The sequence below is a fragment of the Meriones unguiculatus genome, chromosome 17 (assembly GCF_030254825.1).
Source record: "Meriones unguiculatus strain TT.TT164.6M chromosome 17, Bangor_MerUng_6.1, whole genome shotgun sequence".
Classification (NCBI taxonomy): domain Eukaryota; kingdom Metazoa; phylum Chordata; class Mammalia; order Rodentia; family Muridae; genus Meriones; species Meriones unguiculatus.
Window position 1 is genome coordinate 5,347,324 of NC_083364.1, and position 15,745 is coordinate 5,363,068.

General features: G+C 48.0%; 1 protein-coding gene across 1 annotated transcript; it reads right to left on the bottom strand.

Moving 5' to 3' along the window:
* Positions 1 to 109: 109 nt before the first annotated feature.
* Positions 110 to 15,373, bottom strand: Dctn2 (dynactin subunit 2). The gene is made up of 14 exons (XM_021657823.2): positions 15,109 to 15,373; positions 14,174 to 14,242; positions 6,415 to 6,511; positions 6,149 to 6,210; positions 5,367 to 5,465; positions 4,770 to 4,930; positions 4,441 to 4,588; positions 4,010 to 4,075; positions 3,789 to 3,827; positions 3,532 to 3,609; positions 3,367 to 3,438; positions 3,139 to 3,241; positions 2,951 to 3,042; positions 110 to 566 (listed from the first exon to the last, which is right to left on the bottom strand). Exons 1-14 carry the CDS (start codon positions 15,142 to 15,144, stop codon positions 480 to 482), a joined length of 1,209 nt encoding a protein of 402 aa, XP_021513498.1. The 5' UTR covers positions 15,145 to 15,373; the 3' UTR covers positions 110 to 479.
* Between the last annotated feature and the right edge of the window lie 372 nt (positions 15,374 to 15,745).

The following is a 15,745-nucleotide window of genomic DNA, read 5'->3' on the forward strand; positions in this document are numbered from 1 at the left end:
AGAACGGATTACAACTGAAATAGTCTCATAATAGCGTGTAAAGACTCTGAATGCCCTGCATGTGTGTCTCAGTGCTGCCTCTCCGAAACCCAGAAAACACAGCAGAGGCTCCACGGTACAACAACATTTAATGGTCGGAAACAGTTGTACAGTATTCTAGTCAGCCACAGAGCTGTATTAGAGGACAGGGTCCAGTCCTCCCCCACACCAGGCAAAGCAGTTATTGGACATGAGCTGGCATGTGGCTGGGCCCACATCCTCATCTAATGGGCCTGAGGGAAGACCCCCATCTAAATCCCCCAGCTACCACTGTATTCGACAGGGGAGGGGTACACACCCTACATGCAAGAAGAACCCTTGCCTTCTGTCAGGTGGGATGGGCTGTGAGTTACGATGAAGTGAAAGCCCTGTGGAATCTGACAAAGCTGGGGACAAGGGTTACCCCTGGGTTACTCCTGCTCTCCAACTCTCCACGGTGCTCACTTTCCCAGCTTCTTCATCCGCTCGTCAATGCTGGCAAAATTCCCCTCAACTGTGGCCAAGTTTTCACGCATAGTTGTCTGCACCTACAAAGGAGGAGGAGAAGCCTCATTTTTGTTTGGTCCAGGTGGAGGTGAAGAGCACCCAGAAAAAATTCTCTTTAAAGGAGAAAGAAAGGAAGCAGCTAAGATTTGTCTCAGTTGGTAGAATGCCTCCCAGCAAGCATAAAGCCTAGGCCCAATCTTTATCTCCACATAAACCAGTCGAGGTGGTGCATGCCCTTGATCACAGCACTTGGAAGGAGAGGCAGGTGGATCTCTGTGGGTTTGAGTCCAGCCTGGTGTTCAGGGTGAATTACGGGACAGCCAGGGCTGTTAAATAGAGCCTTACTCAAATCAACCAAGGTCATACTTTGAGGTCAACATAGGACACATGAGAATTGTCTCTAAAACAAAGAAACGGAAACATAAGTTTGGGTCTGTTTTTGTGTATGTGTGTAGGAGAGGTTTGTAGCTGCACTCCCAAACTACCCTGAGAACTACGGGCTTAGGTCAGGGTCTGAGTGACTAAGAACTTCGATTCAGCTCTGCTTCAGAACCGCTCACATATTTTATGTAAGGACAAGCAACAAGACTTTGGTAAAGTGTTCAGTTGTTCAGAATTTTAGAAAGCTAGAGAAAATATACCAAATACTTTGGTTTTTTTTGTTTTGTTTTGTTTTTCAAGGCAGGGTTTCTCTGTGTAGCCCTGGCTGTCTAGAATTCACTTTGCAGACCAGGCTGGCCTTGAACTCAGAGGTGACCCTTCCTCTACCTCCTGAGTGCTGGGATTAATGGTGTACGCTTTAATCTGGCTTTTTCTTTTCTCTGTTTATTTCGAGACAGGGTCTCATGATCTAACCGTGACTGGCTGGGTGATCAGGGTAGCCTCAAACTCAAGAAGCCCCTGTCTCTGCCTCTGCCGTGGTTTGTGATGCTGATCTCTCCACAGCACTAAGAATAGCTCATCCCACAGAGACTGAGCACTAGTAAAAAACAAAAACAAAACAACTGGTTTTACTCTAGAGGAATGAGTAAAAAAGGTGGTGGCTGAGGAGAGCTCAGCAGCGAAGAGCACTGGTTGTTCTTCCAGAGGACCCAGGTTCAGTTCGCAGCACCCACATGGTGCTCACAACCATCTGTAACTTCAGTTCCCGGGATCTGATGGCCTCTTCTGGCCTCCACAAACACTAGGCACACACACGATGCACTATATGCATGGAGGAGAAACATACATAGACAATCAAACATTTTAAAAGTTAAAAAACAAAACAACCAAAAACGGGAGGGGGGTTGCATGCCCATAATCCCAACACTTGGGGAGGCAGAGGCAGGTGGATCTTGGAGTTTGGGTCTGACTGGTCTACAGAGTGAGTCTAGGCCAGCCAAGACTACACAGAGAAACTGTGTCTCAGGGGAGAAAAGAGGGGAGAGGTGGAGATGACTTAGTACATAACGTGTTTACTATGCAAACAGCAGGACCTGAATTCAGATCCGATGTAAAAATATGGGCAAGGGTCTGAGAGATGGCTCCGTTGTTAAGAGCATAGCTGATCTCCCAGAGGACCTAGGTTCAGTTCCCAGCACCCACATGATAGCTCATAGCTGTCTGTAATTCCAGTCCCAGAGGATCTGATACACCCTTCTGGCTCCCCTGGGCACTAGGCTCGTGTACCAGAGGAAGGGCATTCTAAGCCTAGTTACAACAATGAGTTCCAGAAATCTGTATCTCAAAAATAAGGTGAAGAGGATGAAGAGATGGCTCAAGGGTTAAGAGCACTTAACTGTTCTTGCAGAGGACTCGGGTTCAGTTTTCAGGACCCATTTTAAGCTGAGCACAACTGCCTGAAGTCCAGCTCCAAAAGGAGTCGGTGCCTTCAATTTCCAAAAGCATGCGCATACACTCGTGTTTACATACACACACACACACACACATTCTTACATACACTAAAATATTTTAATAAAGTGGAGAGAAGACATGCTCAGGCTTCCAGCACCCTGGATTCTAAAGCAACAGGGTTTGTTTTGTTGTGAGTTTGAGATCAGCTTAGGCTACATAAATACCAGGATAGACAGGCGTAAATAGCGAGAACTGTTTTAAAAACACAAAGTCAAGCATAGTAGCACATTCCTGTAATCCCAGCACTTGTGAGGAAGAAGGAGAACTGCAACAAATGTGGGGCCAGCCTGGTCTAGAAAACAAGTTCCAGGCAGACCCACTGAGACTCTGTCCAACATCCCCACCTTCCGCCACAAAAAAAGTCCAAGGTTAGAAAGGTCAAGGTCAACCAGCTTGGACACAGCTTACAACTCAGAGAACAGAACAGACATTCAATTCAAACCCCTAAGACAAACCCCTCTGGGGTAGGGCTGGAGAACCTCTGAGGTCTGCCCCGGAAAAAGGTGGCAACAAAATAAAAAGATGCACACACCTGGGTCAGGAGAGTGGTATTGTCCTTAAGGGAACTGGCAATCATCTGCTGAGTAGTGTCTAGATGTGTCAGGAGCTGAGCAAACTGCATAGCTACAAAAGAAATGAGGAGAAACATGACTGAGAGCGGATCCATGCTGACAGGGAGGGAAACCAAAGGGGTGCAAGAGCCCGCCCATGAGCCCACACCTTGCTCATGTAGCTGCTTGATGGTGACGAGTCTCTGCACTAGCTCAGGAAGGGTGGAGGCCATGGGGCTCCAACGCTGGACGGTTTCATAAAGCTGATGCACCTGGAAGAGCACGACAGGCCCAGTGGGATGGCGAGGTCACTGACTGGGGAAGGCAAAATCCTTACATTCTGATGTTACCACTCAGAGGAGCCTAGGGGAGGATAAGGATGGGGAGTCTGCCCGACCTTGCTCTGTGTGTCTGCATCCTCCACAGAGGCTTTGTGCTTAGCGATCTCATTCACCTTTCCCAGGACACTCTGAAAGCAAAAGTGTTCGGTGTGATAGGGTATCCAAACCAGGGCTTCTAAGTCCCAAGCTGCTGAGAATCCAGTTCGTCCCCCACTGAATACCTGTAACCGAGCCTCTACTTGGTCCAGAACCGCAAGGTCCAGGGCGCTCACCTTGGCCTGCAACAGTTCTACTGTTTCCTAGAGGGTTGGGGAAGGAAGGGTTTGGACAAATGTTACCAGGGGAAAAAAAAAATCAAACTTGAAAAGGTCTTCCATGTTTTGCTGGAGTTACCACTATAGACCCAACAGTCAGTGTCCTGACTAAGCTCTTCCCACAGGCCTCTGCAAGCCTAACACCCAGCTCCTTCCATACTCACCATAAGGCAGGTTCCCTGCAGACCTGCACAAAGGGGGTTCTGGTGGGAAATGGGGAAGAAATCAGTAATCCTCATACATCCACAGGACAATTATGTTCTAACATTCCTGCTTCTAGTTGCAACCCCTTAGCTGACCATTCCCAGATTCTGTGGAACACTGTGACCCTGAGGGGTCAGCACTCAGGGCTGAGTACTGTACTAGGGACAGGAGAGCACCTGACCTGAGCATCCTGGTCACAGCGAACAGTGGCCTCCAGCTCTGACAGGCGCTTTTCGAGTTCTGCAACCTAGGGAGAAGGCAGAAGTGAGGTTCTCCACCCTTCACCCACTGCATTCCTGCTCCAAGAGCTCCTTTCCTAGAACACATCCCTAGCCACAATCTTAAACCTAAATTCAAAGTGGATGGACCACTTTCAAGGCAGTGGCAGGTGGAGTTCAGAGCGAGTCTAAGCTAGACCCTTATTCAAAGCCTAGCCTAGGCTACACGAGACTCTGCCTCAAAAGCAGATGTTCTAGGCAATGTGGAGAGTAAGACTTCAGGAGGGGTCAAGGCTTTCCAGAATGCTCTTCCCAGGCCTGATCCTTCAAAGGGATGCAGGGAAATCTAAGGCCACATTTCCTGGACCCCAACCTCTGCTACATTCATACGTACCTTGGCAGCTTGCGAGAACTTGTCCTGCTCAGGCCGAGAGTGTAGTTCATAAGTGACAAGGCTGCTATCTGGGGGGGTCCCACCTGCGGTCTTTCCCCCTGAACTGCCCTTGCTGTTCTTTGTTGCTTCCAGCTGCAGCAGTAAGCGCCTGCGTCAGAGAACAGGTGATAATGTCATGACCTGAAGGATGAGGGTGACCTAAGTCTCTCTTTGGCCTCATAAACTCTCATTGGCTAGGCCACCTCCCTACTTAGAGCTGCTGCCGGTGTCTGGCTGCAGCCTCTGGTAGCTCCATTCAGCAATGACCTCTCTGCTAAGGAGATGCTCACTTAGCCAGGGCTCCGTCTGGGTCGGTGAGGTTGATTGCAGCATCTGGTCCCAGCAGCTTCTCCAGGTGGGAAGCAACCAGCTGCTGCTTCAGAGCAGCCAGCTGTTTCGCCAGCACCACTGGGGTGAGCTTCTCCTCAGTGGCTGACTCCTTCACTGTCGTCTGACAGAAGAGGTCGGTAGTGAGGGTTGCAGGAAACAATCAAGAAGAAGAAAAAAAGACTACCTTCAAGGAAAGCTATGGCCAGGTAGTCTTATTTATTTTATATATATGGTATTGTGTCTGTATATATGTCAGTGCACCTCATACGTGCAGTGACCATGAGGGCTAGAAGGGGCCATCAATTCCCTGAAACTGCAGTTACAGACGTTGTGAGTGGATGTTGGGTATAGAACCTAGATCCTCTGAAGGAACAGCCGATTCCCCCGCCACACCCCCAGGATAGATTTTAGAACAGCAGAGTGAGTTTAACAGCATTAGACAGAGATTTGTATTCCCAGCTCTGACCACCTCACAGCCCAGGGATGTGTTCTCTGCCTGCTGGGAGTTGCTCCTGCACTGCAAAGGCCTGGCGGAGCTGGGGCAGGCGTTCACTTACCTTGATTTTCTCAACTTCAGCTGTCAGCTCGTGCACTTCATGCAGAAGTCGTTGGTACTTCTGCTGTGGCGTCTCCTTCACTCCCAGACCCTCTCCAAGCTAGAGAATAAGTGCAGAACGTGATGTACCTCCTCCATTAGAGGGAGCCTTAGGACCTACTCCCAAACTTGGACCTAGTCGTAAGTATCCTTGTAACACCTGGATCCCTGATGGCCTTGTATAGAGGTCTGGAGACTCCAGAGCAGCACACGGAGCAGAACAACCTCCAGTGCATCCTGCTCCAAAGCCAACAGATACACTCAGAATAAGACTGTAGCCCTCAGGCTCAGCAGCTAGCCTGCACTTCCGGAAGTCCTGAGTTCAGTCCCCAGCACCCACATAGTGGCTCTCAACTATCTATAACCCTAGAGAACCCAATCTTTCTCCCCAGACATCAGGCACATACATGGTACACATACATACATACATGCTACACACATGCAGGCAAACAGTCATATACACAAAATAAAAACAAATAAACCTTTAAAAAAAAAACAAAAAACTATAAAGCTGAGTGTGACAGTGCATGCCTTTAATCCCAGCACTGGGAGGCAGGGGCAGGCTGATCTCTGAGTGTGAGGCCAGCCTGGTCTACAGAGTGAGTTCCAGGACAGCCAAGACAAACAAAATAATAAAAACAAAGAAAAAATTAAAACAAAACCCAAAACTTAACATTCCTCACTCCCAGGTAAAGCACCTGCTACAGGCTCACCACCCCATGTCTTTTAACACACACAACAGACCATCTCATAGTCTCCAGATTCATATCCTGTCCTCTTGGTCTTTCCAATGCGATCCGAGAAATCTGCCAAGAAAAGAAGACTACCGAGTGAGCTGGTCTAGAGGCAGCGCAGTCACAGACGGAGCAGCTACGAGGGCTCTCAGGGAGAGCTCTCACCGAGGCTCTAAAGGGAGCCCTTCCTCAGAGCACAAGCCACGAGTCCTGTTGACAGCATACCACTTATGCTTGTTCTCTCAGATTCCCACCCAGCTTCCAGCCCAGTCTCACCAAGTCCCTTTGTCCCCACTCTCTTGTCCTTGAACTTGTCGTAAGCAGCATTGGGATTGACAATGATGTGCTCCACACTTGTGCTGGTCAGCTCCTCCTGAGGGGACAGGGAGTGCAGGCTAGGGACAGCCCCATTTCTACCTCAACATTGTTCCTATCCCATAAAGCCCCCAAACTAGAAGCTACTGGGCCCTATTTTTCCAAGGGGCAAAAAGCGTGGCTGCATTCCAAGCTGCCCACCCCAGTTCCATCTAGGAAAGAGAAGCTTCCTGGTAAAGCTGGAGCCTTAGTATAAATATTAACACCTCGACCTAGCTAGAATACAGGCAGCACAGCCTTCCCCACCCACTCTGTACATAAGCCTCCCTCCCGCAGCCCCTCCCAGGTATCTGGCACACACCATGCACTCAGGGCAGCAAACCAGCCTGACCTCTCTTAACCTCCCCCTCCCAGAAGTAAATCTCCTTTCCTGGTTGAACAAGTCCATTTAGAGCCAACTTCCCATCCTTGCTGGGGGAGAGGAAGGACGGCCGATAGCAAGGCCAATACAGCTCTTAGATGTAAGGACAGTTGGCAGAGGATGTGCTTAGAAGCCTGGCTTCTGGGCTACTGTGGGACTGGACAGTTCAAGGGAGAAGAGAAGCAAAGGCTCAGTGGGTTGTTTCCAAAGGACACCTTACAATTAATAAGCACACAGCTGCTTCCCAGGAGCACCTTGGCAAGGGCTACACAGACAGCCCCCGGTACCCTCTTCCACACTGTGCTGAAGGATGGGAGGGGCCTAGTGGTGCTCTCCAGTTAGGGCCGGCACCTCCCTATTCTACAGAAGAAGGCAACACCAGCCCCCAATCCTGAATCTAGGTAAATGACTCTCAACTCTAGTTGCACTTAGAAAAGGTTTCTTTCTTCCTCTTTCTCGGAAAACAAGACAAGGCCTGGGCCCATCTCTCAGTCACTGGTTTAATTGTTCTGGGGTAAGGCTAGCTACCCAGGCAATCTTATTTGCATCCAAGACAGAGCCTCTGCCTGTGTGTGGGTATATGGGAAGCAGGGAGGAGAAACAGGACAGGAGAGGGCAATAGCTACAGGAGGCTCCATCTTTTGCTTCTACTCATAAGCACAGTGGGGATCAGAGTGGGTGGCAGCATTAGAGACTGAGGTCAGGGGGAAGGAAGCAGCAGCTCCCCTCACCACTCCCCAGAGGCAGGTCTTGGGGAGAAGAGACACCCGAATGCCCATCATCCTCTTTCCCTCCCTCGGAAGTCCCCACTTGCCAAGTAGCTGTGTGACTTCTAGTCTCTAAACTGTCTAAGGATGGCAGCTCAAGAAAGGCAAGCACCTTCTCCAAAGCTGGTTCCTAGAAACTTGCTTTCTCTCCATAAAAGCCAACAAGGCACAGTCCCCTCTTTAGACAAGCATAGCAGCACAGGCTTGTAATCCCAGTACCCAGGAGGGCTCCAAATCCAGCTAGACAAGAGAATGGTATAGCAGACCTCGTATCAAAAAACAAAAGTAACACTGGGTGGTAGTGGTGCAAGCCTTTAATCATAGCCCTCAGGAGGCAGGTGGATTTCTTTGAGTTCGAAACCAGTCTGGTCTAAAGAGTTCCAGAACATTCAGGGCTACATAGTGAGAATCTGTTCTCAAAATAAATAAATAAAATTATATATACATAATACAAGCTGGGCCTGATGTCTCATACTATAATCCCAATATTTGGAAGGTTCAGGCAGGGAGATCCCTGCAAGTCTGAAGCCAATCTGTCTTCAGCATGAGTTTTGGGCCAGCTAGAGTCACAAAAACAAGACTCTACTAAAAAAACAAAAATAAAAAACAAAAACCAGAAAAAAAAAACAAAACCAAAAACTTCTTAAATAAATCTTTAAGGAGCTGGAGAGATGGCTCAGAGGTTAAGACTGCTCTTCCAAAGGTCATGAGTTCACTTCCCAACAACCACATGGTGGCTCACAACCATCTATACTGAGATCTGATTCCTCTTCTGGTGTATATGTATATGCAGACAGCATTGTATACATAATAAATAGATAAATAAATATAAATAACTCTTTAAAAAAATGGCCAGATGTGTTGGCTTTTAATCCCAGCTATACTACAGAATGGTATTCCAAGACCTTGTCTCAAAGAAACAAAAATAACACCGGGAGGTGGTGCTTTAACACCAGTCCCCAGGAGGCAGAAGCAGGTTGGGTCTCTCTGAGTTACAGGTTAGGCTCGTCTACACAGTGAGCGCTCACATTAGCAGAGTTAATGAAGGGCTGATGTCACTCGGTGTAGAGCACCGACCTAGCACGCTCTAAAGACCCTGAGCTTGAACTCTGCTACCACAGACACACACAAAAAAAAAAGAAGAGGAAGAAAAGGGCATGGGAGCCATAACCTGAAGAATAAGAAAAGTGAAGTCACAGTCCACGCCCATTAAACCCTCAGTGATAGACGCTCTGTGGACAACCTATTTTCTGACTTCTGTTCTTAAGTAGGGAAAGACCGGAATGACAAAGGATCAATACTGAGCAGGGAAGGCTCAGTGGTTCTGCAAGTTGTTCTGTGGTAGAAGTGAGGCCTGGGCCAGGAGGGCTACCCAACACTGGCATCTCCTGAGCAGCTCTCCTGAGCAGTGGCCCCAGGAGAGCTTTGTGGGCTGCACATGCTAGCTTGCAGATGGCACCCAGTCTACCAGCATCTCAGATTCCTGCCATGCCACTACAGTGATCTGGAAGACAGGAAAGGTGCTGTGTGTGGGACCGACTAGGATGTCCAAAGGTTTAGTAGAAACACAGGACAGAGAACAACTGCCCATCACAGCACACCCCGTTAAAAAGCAGACGAAAGGTTGGGCTTCTTACCAGCTCCTGGTGGTTTCCCCAGAGGTGAGAAAATCAAGAGTTAAAAAGGAAAGGGTGTGGGGAATAGGGATGAGGGAGGGAAAAAAAAGACAAAATTGTTATTAGCAAATTGTCACATGCACTACATGACAATCTTCCAACACTGAACCAGGGGAAGCTTAGCAAAATTTGGGGGCCAGGAAGTCTAGCTGAGGTCAGAATATGGCTCAAGAGAAGGAAGCCTGAGACCCTTTCCTCTCTGGTGGTGAAGATGTCATGGAGCTTTGCCATTAGCAGCAGTAGTGTAGAAGTGTCAGACACAAGGAGTTAGATGTTATAAGCTGGTGCAGAACATGAAAAGCGCAGAGAAGGCTCAAGTGAAGGGAAGCTGTAGAAATGGCAGGGTGTGACACTGATGGCCCAGAATCCTAAAGGGGAATCTCCCTGACTACTTCACATGGCTCAATCTGGTTTCCCTAGTTGACTGGGTGGTAATTCACCCTGCTACAGCTCTGAATGATGCAGGGTGAGTCTGCCACTGTTTGACAGCAAAAGAGCCCAGAGGACTGTAAGATCCACAGCTACCGCCTATGGACACATGTCTTCTCAAGCCCTAATCACAAGACTTACAGACACTAGACTTGTGGGTTCAGTACTGCTAAGAAGGGAACTCCAACTGTCATGCGCCTCCTTCCTCACAGCTCATCTAGATGCACTGGACAAATGCAAAGTCCAGCCCAGCCACAGCTCCTCTTATTTAAGCCTCTCTTTTACCCACATCTGAAGTGACTCCAGACCCTAAGATGTCACTACACACAAGTGGGTGCACACATGCAAACACACAGGAGAGACAGGGGTACCAGATCTGTATCTGACTTGGTCTCACCAAAACTAAAAGCAGCTTGGGAGAAACTCAAGGAGGAGGAAGACGATGGCCATAAAGTTAGGTTCAGACCAAGAGGGAAGGAACCAAACAAACAAAAAACAAAACAAAGATAAATAGTGGTATATACAGTATATACTAAGTCTATGCTATGGGTAGGTTGAGGGAGGGTGAGGTTTAGAGCATAAATTCTATCCTATGGAGTACTAACAGTTACCAGAGAAAATAAGGAAATTCTAAGCTCTGGCCCTGGGTACCAGCTCACCTGTAGGAGGCTCCCACTCTATTTCACTAATGGTTATTTGGTTGAGTGGCTGTGCCTCAGAGAACTAGTCTTGAGGCTCTAAAGTGAACAGGGAAGGCGGCTACTGTGCTGAGGCTGTTGAGGCTCTATGCCAATACTTCAGCCAGGGGGGCTTCAGAGCCGTGGTAACAGGGAACATGGAGAGAGCTGTAGAATAAAACTGTCCAGGACGGGCCAACATAATGCTGACAACCCATCACTTCTAAAGAGGAGTACATAAACACAAAGACTCAGAGAGCACAAATAACCCAAATGATTATCCTACAACTGCATAGATCACCTTCTTCCATACTGCTTTTCATAAAGGCTTAGCAAGTAGAGTATTAAAATAGGTTTGTTTGTTTTTTTTTTCTATTAATCTGTGAACAACTGGGAAGTGTTGGGGGGGGGGGTCTGGTTTTCCCGTTCTCCACCCTTGTCAAGAACAGCCAAAGGCCAGTTCATAAAAATCTCTTCTTGTAGCCTCTTCCAAGTCTACACCCTCCCATTCAAATGCCTCTATGTTTATAAACCGTCCTTTATTCCAGTTTTATTCTGCAGACCTCACAAGGTGAAGAGACAATGATTCACAATGATTCGTGCATCACAGTTTGTGTTTCCAAATTTTGATTAATGATATTAAAACATAAGGCCAGCAAGGCCCAAACAGGGACTCATTGGAATTTGAAACAATTACTACAACTGCAAAGTGGCAGTGCATTGCATGCAAGAGGGCAGATGAACAAAACATGCAGAGAAGAAGCATTGAACGGCCTTACTTGTGCAAACTAGTGTCCAGGCAGGGTGGTGAGGAGGGAGGATGGGGAAGCATTAGGAAAAACTCTGGTAAGTCAGTATGCCATCAGTCAGTGAGCACAGTCAAGCATATTCTATGGCATTCTAAACTGTGAGAGGAAACTACATTCTGGGCAGTGGGAGGGGCGGGCCTCAGTCATGGAACCCACCAGCTAGACTTGGAAATCTTCTTTTACATAGCCTTGGGAGTAGTTGTGTCATAAAGGGAGAAGCTGAATCCTGTTCTACTGAAGTACTCTTAATTTTCTCTGCTTAAGCCATTAGCAGAGTGATTTAGGGACCCAAGGAAGGCCCTGTGCCAAGGGAGGGCATTCCGTTTGGAAAAGTAGCTTTCCAAAGGAGACACTCTAAGGAGATACTGTTTCAGACAACCTAGGAGTGGCTGAAAAGCAGATTTTTCCATACTGTGAAGGGCTATTAGCCTCTGCTGTTTTCCAGCCCATTCCTGTTGTAAAATAATTTACTTCCTGCTAAGACTGTTTTAAAGGAATAGAAGAAAAATTGGGATCATTTGGAAAAACAAACAAACCAAATCTTCTACTCCTTTCCTGTCCCACCCTTCCTACTTTGGGAATCATAACACTTTAATGTCTAGGTTAAACTAGCAATTAAGGTCTAAAGAATATTATTTCCTTCCAGGGTGATTTTTTTCTTTTTTTTTGGCAGTAGAGAAACCAGAAGGTTAAAGACACTGAAGGGACATTCTACTTGGTATTTCTTTAAATTAACACCTGGAAGTCAGGTGTGCTAGCAAATGCCTTTAATTCACTAGCACTTGGCCAGCCTGGTCTACAGAGGGAGTTCTATGTAGTCAGGGGGGCATGTTGAGACACTGTCTTAAAAATAAAATAAGAAATAAATTAACATTTATAGACCCCCCTGGTCATATTAGTTGTCCCCAGAACACTGAATGGTAGGCAAAGGTGGAGGAATTTTTCACTACACGGCCTTAAACATTCTTTTTTCTTTTTTTCATGCATGTATCACTTAATTTAAAGTTGAGAACGATTTGAAGATTACAGCCATGACAGAAGACCTCATGGTTCAGCAACAGGAGATAAGCAGACAGGCTCCCAGCCTTCACAGCCACAGTGTTTCTGCATTGGCAAGGCATATAATGCCACTGCTCAAATTGCACATTTACGTCAGTATTCTGAGCAGCAGGGCCGTCAGGCAGCTGAGTTCCCGAAAGCTGCCTTCCTAAGGCCCACAGGGACATATAGGGGCCAGAGACATTAGCTGACAGCAGGAAGTGAGTTTGCTCTCAGGGCTCCTAAGGTGCTGAAGATCTCCACAGGCAATCTGATCCATTCTAACAAGCTAGCTGAGCCACAGTGCTGACAGCAGCTCCAAATCACCTGGCTCACCATCCAACTCCCAGGCTCCCTCCCTGATGCTTCCTGGGTAATGTGCTAGAGGAAACAAACTCTCCATGTCATGCTCATTGCTTGCTACATCAAGAAATGGCTCAGGCTCAGGGAAGAAAAAGGGCCAATCAGAACTTTATATTCAGGCTCCATCATGCTTAAAATGGTCACCATCTTCTTTTTATTAAGAGCTACCTATGCACCCCCAAAAAGGAAATGATGCATTTGTTTGGAGGCTCAGTTGCAGTGATGCTGCCCATTTGCATCACAGAAAGTGACAAAAAGACAGGGTCCTAGTCTCTCTCTACAGGCTTCATATTTTATAGGCAGAGGTTTTGAGCAGCCTTTGAATGAATGTAGTTCAGGCATTCCTCATCTTATACTTTGCTAAGCTACGAGGACAGAGTTAACTAAGACATCCCTTGAAGTGACAGGCTCACATTTAGGTACTTGCATTATCTCCAGATACTTAAGCTTAGGGGAAGAGGGAGCGGTAGATTGACATGCCAGCAAATACAGAAGCTACAAGGAACACACTGTTGAGAGAAGGGACAGGGAAGTTACTCCCTACAATGTAGGAAGCGCTTCCACATGGAAGAACAAAATAAGGAATAAGTGAGTACGCCAAGCCATGTCATTATAAGCCAGCGACAACATTCCCCAGAACTAACTAGCCCCACAGAGATGGGCACAGGACTGACAGACACATGTACTGGGCCTGCTAAGAAGGTCCCCATGACTTCTGACCCCACCTCACTGATACCTCAAAGCATCAAGGTGAGCCCAATGTCATTGCTTTTTCTTTTCTTATCTACACGTATCCTAACTCTCCCCTGTATTTCCTGTATGCGTCCTAACTGTCACACTAGTTAGGGGCTCCTTAGGGGCAGAGTGTCTCTTCCTCTGCACCAGGCAAAAATTAAAACAGAATAAACATTCTGTTAAGTGATGCTAAATGATTCCCTTTCTGGTTAAAGTGTGTCCCTACCAACTCCTCAGAGCTCACAGGGCAGACCTAATGTATGACCACCATCCTGTTTCTGCTGATTACATTTATGTTTTTCTTCAAAATTATTTTGGTCTGACCAGGTCTCTTATTTTTCTGAAGTCTCCAAGTCATTTGCTTCCACCCCACCTAATGGCTACTATAGCTCAAGTTCTTGGTACCTACTAGTAAGAATGTAGAAAATAAAAGGGCTTACTTCAATCTCAATAATTTCTTAATGTTCAAGCTTTATACCTCAATGCATGGATTAGAACCCAGGGGTCTAATTAACACTAGTTTAGAATGTAACTATCTTGAGATATTTAGATTGTATTTAAGACTTGGGTTTTACCAACAGGTCTTGTTACCTGTAATCTCACTGGCTTGCCTCTTCTTTCTGGCATTGTGTGTTGGTGGCCGCCAACTCAGCAAGGCCTTTGAAAGCCCCAAGACCTACATACCACCCAGGCTGGGGTTGGCATACCCACTTATTTTTGTGGCTTGCCGGAGAAGGAAAAGGACCTATATCTGGGGGAGAGAAGTAAGAGTCCAGGGAGATCCTGAGGCAGCACATGGTCTTACCGCATCAAACTCTGCTTGATCATCCTCAGGGAGGTCGCTGGTCTCATAAACATCTGGCTCGTTCCTGGCCTGCAGGGAGAAGCCGTGACCATCCAGTCTCACTACCCAGCATTCACCTCTTTTCCCACCTCCTCTGAACAAGCTAACGGAAAAACCGGACTGTAATTCTAGTATTCTGTGGGTTCCACACTTCCCCAGCATGTCAATCCCCATAGCTCAGTGGGATGACCACAGGTACAAAGTGAAAGCTGGGATAAATGACTAGTGTGAAAAGAAAGATGTCATCCTGGACATGGCTGAGAGGCCAGGTCCCTGCTAATTATTCTGTCCTCATCTGGTGAGGGTTCCTTCAGTTAGGCCCTCACTCCACTGCTACAGGGTTGAGAGGGACTCAAGACCTTAGCTCTCAAGGTCTCGTGCGACAGCCCTCCAACCCTGAGGATGCAGACAAACGGAGGGTAAATGCATGTGGAGCGGGCGCAGGTGCTCCCAATGCACCGAGCTCCCCACTGGCACAAGGTTTCCGCAGCAGCAACCTCTTCCCTGGCAAGATGAAGGCCATCATCTTGTGGCCTAGTGAGCATGGCTAGAATAAGGATGCGGGGGCGGGCAATCGAGAAATATGGGGCGACAAGGGCAGTGTTGACATGGATGGCAGAAACACTCGGGTCCAAGCAGCAAGCAACCGGAGGCGATTTCTGGGCGGAGAAACCGGCTATTGCCAGAAAGGGAACCAGACGCGGAGTGCTACCGCCCGACCTATTCGGGTCTGGAGTACAGAAGGTGCAGCGGCCGGCTAAGGGCGAGCCGCGCTAACCCCCGGAGCGGGGGGGGTGGGGGTCTGCCAGAAGGAGGGGTCGTGGGTTGGTGTCTGTTGGCCGTCCTCGGGAGGTCGGGGGCGCGGTCTGGGGAGCCGGGCCCAGCCCTGTACTCACAATGCCGGGGAGGTCGGCGTACTTAGGGTCCGCCATGGCGGCGGCGAGGCGGGGGGACGGAAGCCTCGGTGGAGCCGGGGCCGGTGATCGGGTGGGGGAGAGGCTGGGTCCGGGTCCCCAGCTAAGGCGACGGTAAAGGGAGCGGCGGAAGAGCAGGAAATCTCGCGACAGGCGGGGGCCGGCAGGAGAAGACGGCAAGAGTCGCGAGGACAGCCGGCTACCACACCCCTAGACAGGCTGGGATTGGTGAGCGCGACGGAGAATGAGGTAATGGCGAGGAGACGCCCTCTAGCATCGTGGGATATGTAGTCCTGGTCCTCTGGGGCTAGGGCTGGGAGCACAGTAAGACTGTTAGGGAACTATTTCATACAATTTATTTTCTCCCATTTTTAATAGTTTGTGAAAGGAATTTCAGAACTCCTGTTTTAGAAAACCTAGAAATTGACTAGATGAAATCACACAACAGCAAAATTTAGTAAAAATGTAAGGAATGGAAAAGTGAATCTGCTGGACAAAAATAGAAGGCCCCTAAGTTAAATTTTAATTTCAGGAGATAGAGACATGTCTCATCAGTTAAGAGCACTGGCTGCTCTTGAAACGGACCTGGGTTCTATCTCCAGCACCCGCATGGTGGCTC

Coding starts and splice junctions, on each gene's coding strand:
- Dctn2 (XM_021657823.2), bottom strand. CDS start 15,144: ATGGCGGACCCTAAGTACGCCGACCTCCCCGGCATT. Junction 6,512..14,173: donor ATCAAGCAGAGTTTGATGCG/GTAAGACCATGT, acceptor CTGTCCCCTCAG/GAGGAGCTGACCAGCACAAG. Junction 3,828..4,009: donor GCTGTGACCAGGATGCTCAG/GTCAGGTGCTCT, acceptor ATTTCCCACCAG/AACCCCCTTTGTGCAGGTCT.